This window comes from Erpetoichthys calabaricus, chromosome 4 (assembly GCF_900747795.2).
Source record: "Erpetoichthys calabaricus chromosome 4, fErpCal1.3, whole genome shotgun sequence".
NCBI classification, from domain to species: Eukaryota; Metazoa; Chordata; class Cladistia; order Polypteriformes; family Polypteridae; genus Erpetoichthys; species Erpetoichthys calabaricus.
Window position 1 is genome coordinate 135324877 of NC_041397.2, and position 16931 is coordinate 135341807.

At 37.9% G+C, this 16931-nt stretch overlaps 1 protein-coding gene across 1 annotated transcript in view; it reads left to right on the forward strand.

Annotated features, from left to right (window-relative positions):
• Positions 1-11648, forward strand: part of si:ch211-161f7.2 (retinoic acid-induced protein 2) — a 121655-nt gene extending 110007 nt beyond the window's left edge. The window contains exon 3 of the mRNA XM_028799817.2: positions 5962-11648. Within this exon, the coding sequence (XP_028655650.1) occupies positions 6043-7755 (1713 nt within the window). The 5' untranslated portion in view covers positions 5962-6042 and the 3' untranslated portion in view covers positions 7756-11648. The remainder of the gene's footprint in view (positions 1-5961) is intronic.
• The last annotated feature ends 5283 nt before the right edge of the window (positions 11649-16931 follow it).

Below are 16931 nucleotides of genomic sequence, written 5' to 3' on the forward strand. Positions count from 1 at the left end.
CACTGATGGGATTTTCAACTATTTTGTTTAATTTCATATTGTCTCCATCTTCTTCACACTGAAAATTGTTATACACCTCTAGCGCCTCTTCGCCAATTACATGTAGAAGCATAGACGCTTTCATTTTTTCACTTTTCCTATCTGCTTCAATCGCAGCAAGATACAACTCGAATCTCTGTTTAAATCTTTTCCAATTTTCAGCTACATTTCCCTTTAACTGGAGATTTGGTGGGGGCTGTAATCCTTCCATATTTTTTTTTCTCTTTTGCTAGAACGTCTTAGCGCTTTCTGACCACGTTTTCGGGTTACTCACAGACACGAGACTCGTTCAAAAGCTGAACCTCTTCTTCACATTCCTCTTCCAATCCGTCACTTCTGACACCATGTAGTGATCTTGTTAGGTTCGTAGTTTAATCAATACACAGGATTGAAAGATATAATAACTTTTTAATAGACAGACTTTAGAGACATTTACTGTACATGTTACTATTCGTTCTTTAGTTCACGCCCATTCTTCTACTTGCATCGGCATTCACAGGCATTACTAATCATTCTGTAAGTATCCCTTAATAGACCTTACTAATCAACTATCATTACACAATCCAACGTGGTTTGTGCCCTTCAGAATGAAAACAGTTTGCATTTACTTTTTTAATAAAAGGCGAGCTTTTAAGCCTGAGAAATCACCCCGTAAATGCACACATTTAATTGCACATGTGTTAATATGTATGCTTACACAGTATTAAAAGACACCCAAAAATTAAAGTCATTTACCTTCATTCCCACATTTGACTCGTGCTGTAAATCTCTTCCTTGTTTTTAGTTCACGTGATTATGTAGGAGGCGTGATGACGCGATACGTGACTCCGCCTCCTCCATTAGAGTATATGGACAAAAAACAGGTTCCAGTTATGACCATTACGCGTAGAATTTCGAAATGAAGCCTCCCTAACTTTTGTAAGTAAGCTGTAAGGAATGAGCCTACCAAATTTCGGCCTTCTACCTACACGGGAAGTTGGAGAATTAGTGATGAGTGAGTCAGTCAGTCAGTGAGTCAGTGAGGGCTTTGCCTTTTATTAATTAGTATAGATGTATTGTCCTATGCCTCATTACTAAAATATTAACAAGTTAACTATTAGGCTTTGATCTGGGAAAATATGAGCTTGAGTTCCCTTTAACGGGTACTGCATATGATTATGACCTAACAAAAGACTGGGAGTTGATTCCAACTCCTTAAGTGGTGAGGCTGCAAGACCAGAGTAATATTCAGAACAAAAAGCAATCTAATATTATGAACTTCTTGTTTTTTTTTTTAATTGTACAGTAAGGCTACACAATTACTGTATGATATGAGCATGACTGGCTATTCCCCTTTATCTCTATGGATTGATTTTTGGTGAGCACCTACACCTACAAATGACCATGCACTACTTTAAAACATCCATGTACAAGGTCCTTTGACCAATGTTGCTTTTTTTCCTAATTCAATTGATTTTTTTATGTATTTGTGTAGCCTTATGCATATTTACAGAATGGTCAGTTGCAATGTGTTTACCATGACTGTCTCTTCATATCAATTTTTTCATTAACAGTTGTTATACAATAAAACAAACCTTTAGTATCGTCTCCAATAGATAATGAACACCTTTTCCCTTGTTTAACTGTCATTTCACTGCTTTCACGGCTAGTATTTATTACGTTTCAAATCACAGTAGAGCCAGCTGTCACACTTAAAATTCCACCCATTTATTATCAAAATACATGTAATCCAGTTCAGGTTTACAAGGGAAGGCCAGAGCATCCTATACAAAGTACCTATCCTGGATGCGATGCCAGTCCACTATAAGCATACATTCACAGCATACATGTCAGTTATTTCATACATGAATATGTCCAAGTCCAACTATAAGGCTACTGCAAATTTCATTTCTTCTATTTTCACTTCAACAAATGTGCCATAATAATAAATTCCTTCTTTACCAATTAACTGCATTTATTAATAATAAAACAAATCATTAATTCATTAAATATTCAGTTAACATTGAAAACCTACTCAGTTTAGACAGAGTTACTCACAGAACCATCAAGTTCTAATCCAGTTTCATTCATTAATAACCATCCTTTCACAAGCCTGACACTTTTCTATTTTTTGCAGCTTAACACTGTGTGACATTATAGCAGCCAAGTGTTTTGTTCCATGCTCTGGATATTCATCTTGTTGTGGAAACACAAAGACAAGTACAAAGCAAGCATTGCCTAAGACTATTAATGTTGTCCTGTATGGTGCATTATTGTAATATACCACCTTAATCAGAGGGACTAGCCATTTCACTTACATTATTGCTGTTAGGGCTTTAAAAAATGTCCTCTATCCATTTTCAAACATGCTTAACCCAATTCACGATCATTGGGCGAGAGCCATTTGTAGTAATATTGGGAGTAAGGCTATAAATACCTGTGGACAGAGAGCCAGTTCATCATAGAGCACACTCACACAGATTGCGGCACTTCTTGTGTGATTTTGGGCTATACATAAATAAATTGTATTGTATTGTATAAGCACATTTGTGCAAAACTAGGAAAATAATACAACAATCATCATAGTCTACATAGCCTTATGGAGTAGGAGAAAATCCAGAGTACAGTAATCCCTCCTCCATCGCGGGGGTTGCGTTCCAGAGCCACCCGCGAAATAAGAAAATCCGCGAAGTAGAAACCATATGTTTATATGGTTATTTTTATATTGTCATGCTTGGGTCACAGATTTGCGCAGAAACACAGGAGGTTGTAGAGAGACAGGAACGTTATTCAAACACTGCAAACAAACATTTGTCTCTTTTTCAAAAGTTTAAACTGTGCTCCATGACAAGACAGAGATGACAGTTCTGTCTCACAATTAAAAGAATGCAAACATATCTTCCTCTTCAAAGGAAACAGAGAGGAAAGCAAACAAATCAATAGGGCTGTTTGGCTTAAGTATGCGAAGCACCGCTGGTACAAAGCTGTTGAAGGCGGCAGCTCACACCCCCTCCGTCAGGAGCAGAGAGATAGAGACAGAGAAAAACAAAGTCAAAAATCAATATGTGCCCTTTGAGCTTTTAAGTATGCGAAGCACTGTGCAGCATGTCGCTTCAGGAAGCAGCTGCACAGAAGATAGCAACGTGAAGATAATCTTTCAGCATTTTTAGACGAGCGTCCGTATCATCTAGGTGTGCGAACAGCCCCCCTGCTCACACCCCCTACGTCAGGATCAGAGAAAGTCAGCGCAAGAGAGACAGAGAAAAGTAAGTTGGGTAGCTTCTCAGCCATCTGCCAATAGCGTCCCTTGTATGAAATCAACTGGGCAAACCAACTGAGGAAGCATGTACCAGAAATTAAAAGACCCATTGTCCTCAGAAATCCGCGAACCAGCAAAAAATCCGTGATATATATTTAAATATGCTTACATATAAAATCCGCGATAGAGTGAAGCCGCGAAAGGCGAAGCGCGATATAGCGAGGGATCACTGTACACAGAATTAGGTTTATACATATCCCTCTCCATCATATATTGTGATATGCGCACCACAGTGTGCTATGCCAGTCCAAAACAAGCAACTTCTCAAATAACAGGTTTATTAAGAGCAAGCCAAGATATCAGAACAAAATTAACAGTGGAAGAATACAAAGTATCAGATCTTCAAGCAGAAATGGAGCCCTGGCTATACAGAATTTGAACCTGTGCCACCAGGTGAAGTGGCTTGTCCAATTTGTCATTGTCCATAAAATTAGTCTCCCAATCACCTCCAAAATCACTTGTTTTCTTCAAAAACCCTTGCCACACATCTTCCATAACAATTTAGATTTTACCTCCTGAAATCAAGCATCAATGGCTACTGATAATAGAGCAGTTTTGTGCTCCAAATTGTGTTTACATAAAAAGAAATTATCCAAACCCCCTCCAGAGTAATGAACACCTCCAGAAAATCCTAAGACAACCAATCTCCCTTCTGGTGGCTCCATGCTTCTCCCTCATACCACCCGTTCCCTAGTCAGGGTACAGGGCTACACCTGTGCTATGTAGGTGTCCTGTATCCTACAAGTACCCACAGTCCCCATAACCACCTTCAGATCAGAGGCTAGGTGTTGTTGTTGTCTCCTGACTCCCTTTGAATTATGGGGAAGCGGTGCATACTTGCCGTTTCTTTTTGACCATCTGCCTTACTTGCATATAAAGTGAATCTCCTATTATTGTTTGTTCTTCTCCAAATTAGATTTGACCAGACTACTTTTTCTCCTGCCTTTTTAAGCCCCCTTTCTAATGGTCACTTATATCATATTCATAGAAGAAATATAAACTCGGTTGTGAGGCAGCTACAGTAATCACTGCACCACCATGATTCCTGATTTTAAAAGAAATTCAATAAAGGAAGTGTGTGTGTGTCTGTTAAAGATATAATATTTGTAATTTTTTTAATTAAATTTTACTGTTTTTGTATGTTCAGCATTAAAGCTTGCACATTAGACGTTTCCTACTGAACACAGAGAAGAAAGTTTTGCAGTATGTGTCAAAACCATTCAAGCAGATGAATTGCAAAATCAAGCGAAATGACCAGAATATGTACAGCATGGTAACACAGTAATTAGTGTGACTGAACTCCCAGTTTCCATCCTTGTGGAGGTTACATCTTTTTTCCATGTTTGCATTGGATTCACTTTCTATATCCCCACAGATCTTTATGTTAACTGGTGATACTAAATCTGAGCATAAGGAGACACAGTGATGTACTGGCACCACTTTCAGGATTAGTTCCTGGTTCATACCTAGTCTGCCACCATAGGCTACAGGCCCACCATGACCCGAAAGTGGATTAATCAAGTTTGATAATGTTGTTTATGTATAACAATCATATATTGAGCAACTATCAGTGTGGCATGTAATGTGGCGTTAGTGTTGAATTTAATGCAAACAACTTCTTCTTTCGGCTGCTCCTGTTAGGGGTTGCCACAGCGGATCATCTTCTTCCATATCTGTCTTCTGCATCTTGCTCTGCTACACCCACCACCTGCATGTCCTCTCCCACCACATCCATAAACCTTCTCTTAGGCCTTCCTCATATAACTTAAAGTAGCGGGTTTATGCTTAATTTGATTTTCTTTTTGATAAGTCAAATATGGTATAACATGCGTAAACTAGTTTAGTAAAGATCATTCAAGTAATTTAAAAGACTCAAGTGATGCATTCAGGAGCAAACATTCACATTTGTCAGTTTTCCTCATAGTGGAAAATGCCATCAGAAAGTTGAGTTAACATTAGTGTCTTAAGTCTTCAAGACCAGGGGAACTACCCACATGACACATGATATTCTTCTTTGGGTAAATTTACAGATGAACTCTTTTTTTAAGTGTCCAGTCTCCTATTGCTTTTCACAAAATACTACAAGTCCGAAATCTGTTTATTTATGAAATATATCATGCATGATCTCCCAACATTTACTGTACATTTTTCTGGAGTTTGTTATTGCATATTAGTCAGTGTAGTGTGAAATAAAATATCCACCAATGTTAATATCTGGATAAAAAGGTAAGCTTGCCATCTGAGTGTAGAAGTCTAGTATGAAAGCCCCATTACACAACCTCAGTGGAACAGTGTGATAGCCTTTGTATGCCAATCTAATAAAAATGGGCACATTGAGCTAAACCTACAGTTTACATTATGCTACCGTTAAACCTGTATATTTAACTTTTCTGCCTATAAAAAGGTGTCATATACACCTGTTGAATAAAAAACATTATTTAAGAATAACTAGAAACCTGAACCGATGTGTCAGTTCACTGTATTTCTCAGAAGTTGTTCTGAAGAACGCACCTAATTACATTTACTGTTACACATATGCACTTTTAATGCACTGTATTATTAATTTCAACGATGTGCACAATAATAAATGATAAATTAACATGGTGGACTTTCTTTTCTTGTAGGATACCACCTGCATGCTAGACCATGAGAGTCTTGGATTTATGACTTCAACGAGAACGCAGAAATAAATACGACCAAATCAAATGGAGGATCTGTATAAGGATGATCAGGCTGGCATGCCTCTGGATATGACCACTCCCCAAACAGCGCTCGCTACATCAGGAGGCGGAGGAGTGGGTGGCAATGGAAAACTTGAGAATGGCATGACCCAGCTGATTACTGCAGAAGCATGGAACATTAACCCAACAGGCCTAATGAAAAAAGCCTTATCGCCTCTGGTGGCAGTCCCTGCCCCTCCTATGGTGACACCTCCAACCGAGTCATCTGGGGGAGTAGCTTTGAAAGTAGCTGCTACTGTCCTCCAGCCCATCTGTCTTGGTGATAGTCCAGTGATGTTGCCCATTCACTTGCAGGCAGCAGGCAGCACAGCACCTCAGATCAACCCATCTGGAAACACTTCCTACATTATGACTAACCAGGGGCCAGTGCCTCTTCCAATAGTGTTAGAGCAGCATATGTTTCAGCATCTGAACTCTCCAGTACTGCCTCAAGGTGTTCCTTGTCCTACAATATCTTTGCAAAACAATGTTTTGTGCCAGAACTCTTCAGTCTCTTTTGGCCAGCCGCCTTCACTGGACCAGAAACCTTCTAATCAAACGCAGGATCCTGGTATCCTTCCTTTATTCCAAAATCCAGGTTTTACAACCATTCTTCAGGATCTGTTTCCCCCCCAAAACAACTTGGGTCCATCCACTTGTCCTTCCACAAACTCTGCACCCGCAGACAATTTTTCTTCAAATTTTTTCACACCTCCAATTCCTCAAGCCTACAGCTCACCTTTATCTCCCTTAGTTCCTCCTGCCATTCTCCTTGTTCCTTATCCTGTTATTGTCCCTCTTCCAGTCCCAGTACCTATTCCAATTCCTGTCCCTATCCCTGTCCCTCAGTGCTCAGACTCTAAAGCTTTTTCAGACTCGCACAAACCTACTTGCACTACAAACAAAAGCACCCAGACTGGAGTCAAGGAAGCTCTAAGCCCCCAACATCAGCCCCACAGAGACATCTCCATGCAAGTGAGTCAAATAACAGGTCCTCCTGCTACAGATGGGGAGGTCCTAGATCTTTCCTTCAAAACCCTGACTTTACCAACAAAGCAAGAGATACCATTCCAACAGGACAGCATCTTGGATTTGTCTGTGAGTAGTGTCAGGAAACGCAGTTTCCCTGTCACTCATTGTGACAATGCTAAGGACCCATCACGAGGTCTTCCTGTGGAACGCCCGACTTGCTCTGGAGAACAATCTTCAAGTTCTGCCTTATCCTTAGATGTCCTAAGACCAACAGAGAGCTCACAGAAAGTGGATTCTAAATTGCTTAATGGGTTAGCCTCTGTTGAATTCAGCCGACAGCATAAATGGGTTGTTGACCCCAATAGTAACAGGCCAGGATGCGATCCCAAGTGTGGTGGAAACAACATTGAGATTGTGAGCACCTCGCAGACAGCCAAAGTCATTGTGTCTGTGAAAGATGCTGTCCCTGCTATTTTCTGTGGAAAAATTAAGGGTCTCTCTGGGGTTTCCACAAAAAACTTTTCTTTCAAAAGGGATAGCATACAAGAATCTATGTTGCAGCAGTGTTACGATGTGAAGGGTCAGGCAGAGCAACGGGACAGCAGTGACATGCTCAAAAAGCCTCTGAAAAGCAGAAGTGTCAAATTAAAGAAGGTGAACTCCCAAGAAATTCATATCCTTCCCATCAAAAAGCAGCGACTAGCTGCATTCTTTCCCAGAAAGTGACATTTGCATGTCAACAAGATTACTTATATATTGCTATAGAATTAATCTTTTATAGTGACAAATTTTTTTAGCACATGAAAGGGAAAAGGATTTTGAAAAATGTTTAAGTTGCCTAACTAGAAGAGGCACTGTTGAAACTAAATCATTATTTAAGATAATATACAGTATAATATACTTAGTGAACCATCACGTTTTATGGGTTTTTTTTTTTTTAATAAGAAAAAAATTGCAGGCCACCAACATATACACACACACAAAACTATATACAAAACTTAAAAAAGTGAGACTGAACAGGAAACGGCACACTGACAAAGGTCTTTCTGAATTTATGTGCAAAAACAAAATACTTCTTTGGTCCCTTTTACTTAAAGCCATTACCGCGATGGTGCCACTGTGGTGGTAACAATAATAATAACAAATCATAATAGCAGCAGTCATTAAAAATATTTATATCTGGGAAATATTGTTAACGCATTCCTTTTATTTTTTTTTTTTGTAGAGGTACATAATTGTACTATATATATTTTTTTTATTTTGTTATCATGCATGTGCAGATGTAAATGTACCAGTTCTCAAAGCATAATATGAACACCCAGTGTTCTTGTTGGAAGATTAAATGCAAAACGCTGCTCATTCCGGGACAATGAGATCCGGGGATTTGAATGGCTACAGCTGCTGTCAGCAGATATCACTGAGGACTTGGAGCAGATATTATTTTTAATGATTTTTTTAAACCGAATTTCAAGAGGCAAATGTTTACGGAGAGAGAGAGGGTAACTGCTGTATGGCGCTCCAAAACAGTCATTTTCTTTTATAAATAATCTCTTATGAAAAAAACAAATGAAAAGCAATTAAAAATATATGTATGTAAATACCCAAATGTACAGCTTGAAATTATGCTGTGAATTTAATATATAGAACTTTTCATGTTTTGTAGCTGCTAAATTATTTATTGTACAGGATAAATGCATGCTCCTTCAATATATTTAAATTCACTTGCAATTTATTTAAATAAAAACACATTCAAATGAGCAAGAACATTGCTAAAAAATTACAAAATAAAAAATAGACAATTAGATAAACACAAATATACAATTTGATTTGTAACTGCATCATAATTAATGGTGTGCCAAGACACAAATTTTGCCTTGTATTGTAGTCTTAGAAGTCTTTTAAGATAATGACTGTTCATGACTCCCAGTAGGGTCTGTACTGTTAAAATAGTTTATTCTTGCGTTCAAAGCTGTCACAGAAGTATACCTAAAACAGGTAAATGTCTTTGTTTAGGATTTTAATCAATGAATCTAGGTAAGCCCCATTATAACTACTTAGTTTATGATGGCAATTTCAATAAATAAATGGCAGAATTAAAACAAGGCAGCTTTAAGACTTTTTCAATCAAGAGGCATTAACATATAATAGAAATTGGCAGTAATTCCCTAAAACCAAACAAGCATTGGGACACCAGTTTCTGATTACTGTATAAAATGACAAAAAAAAAAGGCCCCGAAAACATCCATCATGGTTGTTGTGACACGCCTTCAGGCCTTCATCCTCCGGCTCCGCTTAAATTGTTCTATCGGCCAGTTTTGATGTTAATAATAATGGTGACATTTTCAGCTATTTCTCTGAGGCTGACTTACAAAATGCTCTGTGCAGCTGGAACACACAATGAGCATATGATTTCATTATTTTCCCATATAGGAGGGTCTAGATGAGTTACCCCTTTAAGATGTCAGTCATAAAAGAGGTCTGGGTAATTTTCTCATATTTATTACACTTTGTGTAAGTGCAGCAAAATAAAATGTAAAGCTAAACAACAAGTAAATTACTTTTCAACACCCTAAAAAGGATTGACAAGGTAAAAATCTGAGATTTGAGGAAACCATTGAGATCTGACTTGTATGTAAAGCAGGGGTCTCCAACTCCAGTCCTGGAGAGCTACTGTGGCCACAAGTTTTCATTCGAACTCTTGTCCTAATTAGTGACCAGTTTTTGCTGCTAATTAACTATTTCCCTTTATTTTAACTGACTTTTCTTGAGACTCTGACCAGTGAATTAATTCTTTTTTTCCTTAAATGGCACTTAAACATAAATTTGATGTGAAGTGAGCCAACAGATGACCAACTAAGTTGGGGCCTCAAACTCCAACCTTCATTCAGTTTCTTAATTTGAAGTCAATTCTCGTTACTAATTAAACCCGTTATTTAATTCCATGGTGCTCATTCTGCCATGGCAGACATTTCCAAAACTGTTGATTTTCTTTTTTAAGAGCGCTGTCAAAATGTTTTGTGGACCTGAGCAGATCAGCATTACTGAGGTCTTCACCTTTCTTTGTTTTCAGTTTTTGTGTGATGGACGCAGGTTGCTGTTTAAGTGTTGGTTCATTTTGTGTCATAATATTGTTTGGTTGATAATTAAGGAAAAAAGAAATAATTAAGGGGCCTGAGTCTTAAGTTGTGCATCAATTAAAATTAAGGCAAAGAGCTAATTAGCAGCAAAATCTGGTCACTAGTTAAGAAAAGAGTTCGAATGAAAACCTGCAGCCACAGTAGCTCTCCAGGACTGGAGGTTTTTATCAGTGCCAGGAGCTCCAAATCCGAGCCTTTGTGTGAAAATGTGTGTGTAAATTCTGTTTGTGCTTTGCAGACACTGCAAATAGCACCAGAGGCCCTATAATGTTTGTCTCCTTCATACTTTATTTATTTTGCCATAAAACACTCCAACAAAGCAAGTTCAAGAGATGAAACTATGTCTTGGGTGTAACCCACCTTTTAGCACACTTCACTAATACCTGGTAACAGTTCTTTTTAAATATTATATGCACTAAACAGTAGATACCAGTATTTGCTAATTACTTATATATAAAAACAATACTATTAGCAGAAAAGTATTTTAGATTTAAACTGAATAACCCCGATTACAAAATTATGGGTTTTAAATAGGGCATTGCCCCCTATGTTCCTTAAAAAGGGATTGCGTGAGTTAGTTAATAGCCACAGAAGTGACACAAACACAAACATCAGGTCTCCAGTCCAGCTCTGCATTGAGTTCAAATATGCAGCGTCAGGCAACACAAGCGTAGCGGAAAGGATTATTTATAGCTCTCTGTTCTTGGACAGTTTCATCCATTCAGTTACTGAAATCGATTAATCTAATTTTACAGTCATGGACAGTAGGAACTGGAATGTTTTTTTTCAGTCCATCTGAAGACTTAAAGTACCAAATTCAATTTGAAATACCAGACCACATTACTGTCTCCTTCAATATAAGAAGAAACAGTCATAGCCAAGCTAACTATTTATAAATCTCATCATAACTTTGTTTAGCACAAATTACATCACCGAGAAACATTTGACTCATTTCCTCACATGTACTGTCATTTCTAAGGACCAACATTTGCCAATAATGTAATAAATGTGTGTAATTTCACTAATAAATTGAAGGGTGCTGATATAATACGTATATATATTTTTTTCCCACAAGTTAAAAAAACATTTTTTTAGCATAGATTGTGTTATGTGGAATCACAGGCTTCTGGTTAAAAAACCCATTTTTTGTTTTTAAATGTGTGACAAGGGTGGGAATGTTGTTGATAATTTACAGCAAGATTTCTTGTTCTTTATAAATGTATAATGTGTGTATCATTCTCCAGATTTAAAGGTGAAGTATCTCTTCAGAGTTGTGGAACAGTACATTTGCTGTTGTTGTTTAGCGGATTAGTTTAAGCCATGATGGGTTTTTTTTATGTACTGCAAGAAACAAGACTGTAAGCAATTTTGTAAGCAATGAACCTGAATGGAAATTTTCTACAAGGAGCGAAATGCTTTACTTTTTTATGATGCCGTGGGATAACTTGTGTGAAAGAAGAATTAAAGCTTCTGATGTACTGAGTGGTTTTGTTGTTTTTCCTTCTTTAGTGACATTTAATCTCATCTACAGTTCCAATGCCTGGCAACATTGCAGCACAGCAATATAAATAGACAAAGATGGCAAAAGTGACTAAAAATATTATTACACAAATTTGGCAGTCTTTCCCAAATATTGTTACAGTTGGGTGTTTATCTGTGAGGTTTGAATATTAGTACAGTATGTTCCAAAAACAAAGGTCACAACAAACTATTTCAAGGAAGATCAGCACAGTTACTCTCCGAGTCCAATTTAAAGGACCATTGCTGAGTTTTCCAAAAGATAGAGCCAGTATATTATAATACTGTATAACTTCAAATTTCTGAGCCTATATTATAAGACCACTGAATGGTGTATCTTAAAGATGTGCCCTCTAGAAGGAAAAAGTAATACAAAAAAGTGATAATGCTTATCATTGTATTTTATTAGTTAAATACATTAAAAGACACACAAAACTGTTTTAAACCATTACAGATAATGTGTCACAATTTTGGTAAACTGAGAAAGGGCTGCGGTGCGTTGGCATCCTGCCCAGGATTGGTTCCTGCCTTGTGCCCTGTGTTGGCTGGGATTGGCTCCAGCAGACCCCCGTGACCCTGTGTTCGGATTCAGCGGGTTGGAAAATGGATGGATGGAAACTGAGAAAGGGTTTGAAAAACCTTATGCCAAGAATTCAGCAGGATGATATTCAATGTGCGCATTAGTTTGCTTTTAGTTTAAACTTAGAAGTCTATCTTTCTTTTATTGTACAGATCTAGGATGCAGCCATCTTCTTTTCATTTCCAAATTAAACTTAGAGAAGTAATTTAGTGTAAAGTGTCTTCTGGGAAAAATGAAGAATGAGGCCAATAATAGACAGGTGGCTATTTTAAATGGGCATTTTGTCCTATGTAAGATATGAGTTAATTATAACCTCCACACGCTGAGCTTTTTTTTTTTTTAATATCTGTTTGGATTTTTACTTATTTTCTCCTGAAAATGCTGTTTTTAAAAGTGAGCTAAAACCCTGTAGAAGACTGGCCCGGACACAGACAGACATGGACTCAGAATGTCCAAAATAACACACGTTTATTTCTATAACTGTCCCGCACACCACAAAGTGCTCCAATACACACAGTACTCTTCTTTTCCTTTCGCCGCCTCTACTTCTTTCTTCCTAAGCTTCGTCCCCCTCCTCCCAACTCTGGCTCCTGAATGGAGTGAGGTGGCCTCCTTTATAGTGCACCCGGAAGTGTCTCTTGATTAACATCCGGCAGCACTTTCACTTCCAGGTGTGGCAGAAGTGCTACATAGGAACCCCGCTCCTCTTCTGGCAGCACTTCTGGATGTGGCGGAAGTGCTGCATGCCCAGATTCTGGAGCTGTCCAGGTGCCCCCTGGTGGTGGCCACAGACCCCCACCGGGTTGAGCTTCTGAGCTCCAATTCCGTGGCCCCGATGTAAACCAAGGGGGCTGCCCTCTCGTGTCCCGGAGGAGGTACTCCTGGTAGTACGCCCATTCCCCCGGTCTTCTCTTGAAAAGGGTGTCCCATCCGGGCAGGATCCCCGGCCGTCCATCACAACCCCTAACATTTCATTCAGTTAGATATGGAAGAAGATGATCCGCTGTGGCGACCCCTAACAGGAGCATCTGAAAGAAGAAGAAACATATAAAGAAGACGCCATCTTCTTGCTAGCCTAGTTATCATGTCACCCATATCATCGCTGGTGATTTGCCTTTATGTTGAGGAGTCCAGACAAAATAAGGATTGTTACTACTGGTCTTTGACACAGGAAACAAGAAGCAGGTCTGTAAGCTGGAATTCTACAGGTTTGTCACTTCCAGATAATGTGCCCATTGGTGGACGTCAGTCAATCATAATTCATTTATTCTAACATTTTCAAATGAAAACGAAAGAATGACAAAATTATCAAATACCAAGATAAATTATGAGAAAAAAAAATTAGTGTTGACACTAAATTTAGAAGGACTGCTCAGTTTCTAAAGCAAGTAAGATAGATTTTGGCATTGAATGAGACCCAGAGAGGTCAGAGAGAGGATAATTTGAATGAACTCGCCTCACCCGCCAACCCCCGTGTGGGTGCTACGTGCTAGCCACTTTGCGGCTCTGCCACTCACGTATGGGGAAGCAGATCTACATTTTAACAATTGTTATTTTCATGGGAATTGTTACATATGCATAATAGACGTAACTATTTTACATTACCGTGAGTAATTAACCCTAGTATAAAATAGTAAAACGTAATAAATTGAAAGAAAATTATGTTTCATGTTGCGATAGAGGTATTCGTTGCGTTATACATTTTCGTTCTGTTTGGCTTTGAAATTAACACACAAACACTTTTTAAAATTATACTTTTACTGTAAAACTTCTGTAAAAACAATATTTGGAATTAACTTTTCGTCGATATCGCGTTGAATTTTGATTCCGTGTTTGGAGTTACATCATGACAATGCAATGTATATCATTTCTTTCTCTCTAATAAATAAACTGACTTTTTCGAATGTTTGTCCCTGTGATTTGTTAATTGTCATAGCAAAAGCTATTTTAATGGGAAACTGTAAATGTTTTAATAAGAATGGCATATCAAGATCTCCTTTGGTGTCTAATGTTTCTTGTCACCTGTTAAAATTTTACATGTCAAAATTGTTTGACCAATTTTGAATACAACTAATCTTGTCCTTTTGCATATCCCATCACTCATACATAAATTACACAATAACATTACGATACATCCTTCTTTCAACAGTAACTCATCCGGTGGAAGACTGGATGGTGTTAATGGTTGTAGATATTCTAAGTTGATGTTTTTATTTTCCGCATGATCACTGCTTCAGCATAGTCTATTGATACGCATTTAACCAATTTGCCGTGTAACAGATCGACAATTTTCGCGTTACTTCATTTGACTTTCATCGTTTCTCGGTGTTAGGATTGCCCGTGTACTCATTTCTTCTGTTGATAACCATTCGGGATGAAATTCTTCATTAAGATTTGGACATAATAAGTCTTCTTTTATTGGGAACTTAAAGTGAGGAAAACGTGAAAATTTATAGAGCTGAGAGCACAGGAGCTGTGTCTGACAAAAACATTCACACGAATGAGAAGACCGTGGGCATGGTCCGTTAACTGTAAATGGTTGGGAGGAGGGCGGGACTTGAAAAAATCTCTTGGCAAAAGTCTTGTCTTGTCTCAAGATTTTCTTTTATAATAGAGAGATATATAAGTATAAGTAATGGATATAAAACAGTGTGAAATATTAACATTAGTCTTGTTAAATGTTACAATAAATTAATGAACCTCTATGTCCTAGACAAACATCTTTAGACATGGGAGATACAACCTACCTTTGTGATGCTTTGTTAGCACTTTATAGCTAATGACAAACTTAGAAACAAATACTTGAATTGAAAGAGATAGATAACCAAAAAATAGATTATTTTGTTGAAATCTGTTGTTGCTAACAGAATAGCAAAAACATCTGTTAAATACTAACTGTTAACAGTTTGGTTGTCCAAGATGTGGAAACATTGAGTTTACATTTAAACATAGCTTTGCTACAGTAAGTTATACCTGAAGTTCTGATGTCCTCCTTCCCTACAAGATGTACGGAAAAAGAAGATACTGTAAGTTATGGGAACAAATGCTTCCAAGCTGGAAACAAACAGTATTTACATAAAATAACAAACCATATTTGTTACCTAATGGGAACATTAATTATTTTTTAAAAATCAATAAAAATTTATCACTCAATCAATCATTAAAAGTGAGAAATTTGTCATAGAGTGAGTTCTCAAATCTTAAGGCTTGTTTCATCGTTTCCTCTGTGCCATTGCTGTAGGTTGGTACAGTGGTTAGGATTGCTGCCTTACAGCTCAGAAGCCTGGGTTTAAATTATGCAATGGTCACTGCCTATGTACAATTTGCATGTTCTCTTTCCTTTCTATATCTCATAAAGGTGAAGGATTGGTTAACCGTGGACTCAATTCCTCATGTGCTTGTTATGTGTATAAATCTGAGTCTGCCTTGTAAAAGACTGATGGTTCCTGCCTTATGCCATATTCTGCCCAAATTCTGACAATGGTTGCAACCTTTGCTTGTGATAAACTGAACATCATGAATCTCAGGTCTAGTTCGCCTTTCCCTCGTAGATTTCCCTTCTTGGTGTAGCTCACAAAGGTATCCTTGAGAACTGCATGAAGTGTAGATATATTGAGGTAAAGTTGTGTTTCCCAGTTTCTTCTGAGGTGGGGGGTGGCCTTGAAACATCAATAGTTGTTTCTACCATGCTATTTCATGTGGTTGCCACTATGCTCTCCTAGGTTCTGAACATGGTTAGAGAATGTTAATTTCTAAAGAAATGCATGCTAGAATGGGCATGTTTGCTACCATAGAGGTGCCCCTTCCAGTGCTAAGACTGGTATGGCTAGAGGGATAACAATTATCAGATACCCTGAGATTATTCATTATTCTTCTAATGATGATAACCATGATCTTTAAACATGCTGAACACACACTTTAATATCTTACACCAATGCGAATTTAGTCCACTGCAATTTACTGTACCGTTGTTTTTGGATGTGGTGTAAAACAGGATGGTTGCATATCAACAAAAAAAAATCTGATTTAGGTTTGCAGCCATTCTAGTCTCTGACACATCTGCTTAGAGAAAAAGAAGGGGCATGTGAAGTCAGGTTTCCTCAGTAGGGAAGCTTTCTATAAAGCTGATCAAAGGATACCACAGCCTGTGGGGTCCAAATCATAGTGTTAGATGCAGAAAAGTTCAAGTGGATATACTAAAGGCTGCAGCTGTCTGGGAAAATTGCAATATAATACTCTGACTAAACCCTGCTAAGCCAAAATCAGCCTGCACTTGCCTTGTTACTTTGTTTGTCTGGGAACAAAATTGCAAGTACCTTGGCGAGTCAAGTAGAATTCTACCTCAGCCAACTGCAAATACCAAGTAATTAGTCTCCCTTTCCAAAATGCATATTTGTGAGAGTCATGTAGACAGAGCCCAGTCATTTTCAAGTTTTTGACAATTTTCATAAAAAAAAATGAATTTCTCATATGGACGAATGACTAACTGCATTGTCCAGATATACCAACTATAAAGAAGTTGGCAATTTAGCAGTGCTGCCAACAAATACTGGAAGGATCTGGGTGCAACATGAAAGTCAAATCAGAAGTTCAGCTTGAGAATTCAATTTTAGGATGCAGAATGTGAAAACAAATTTGGCCTTAAAAAATTCTTATTAAGTTTATTA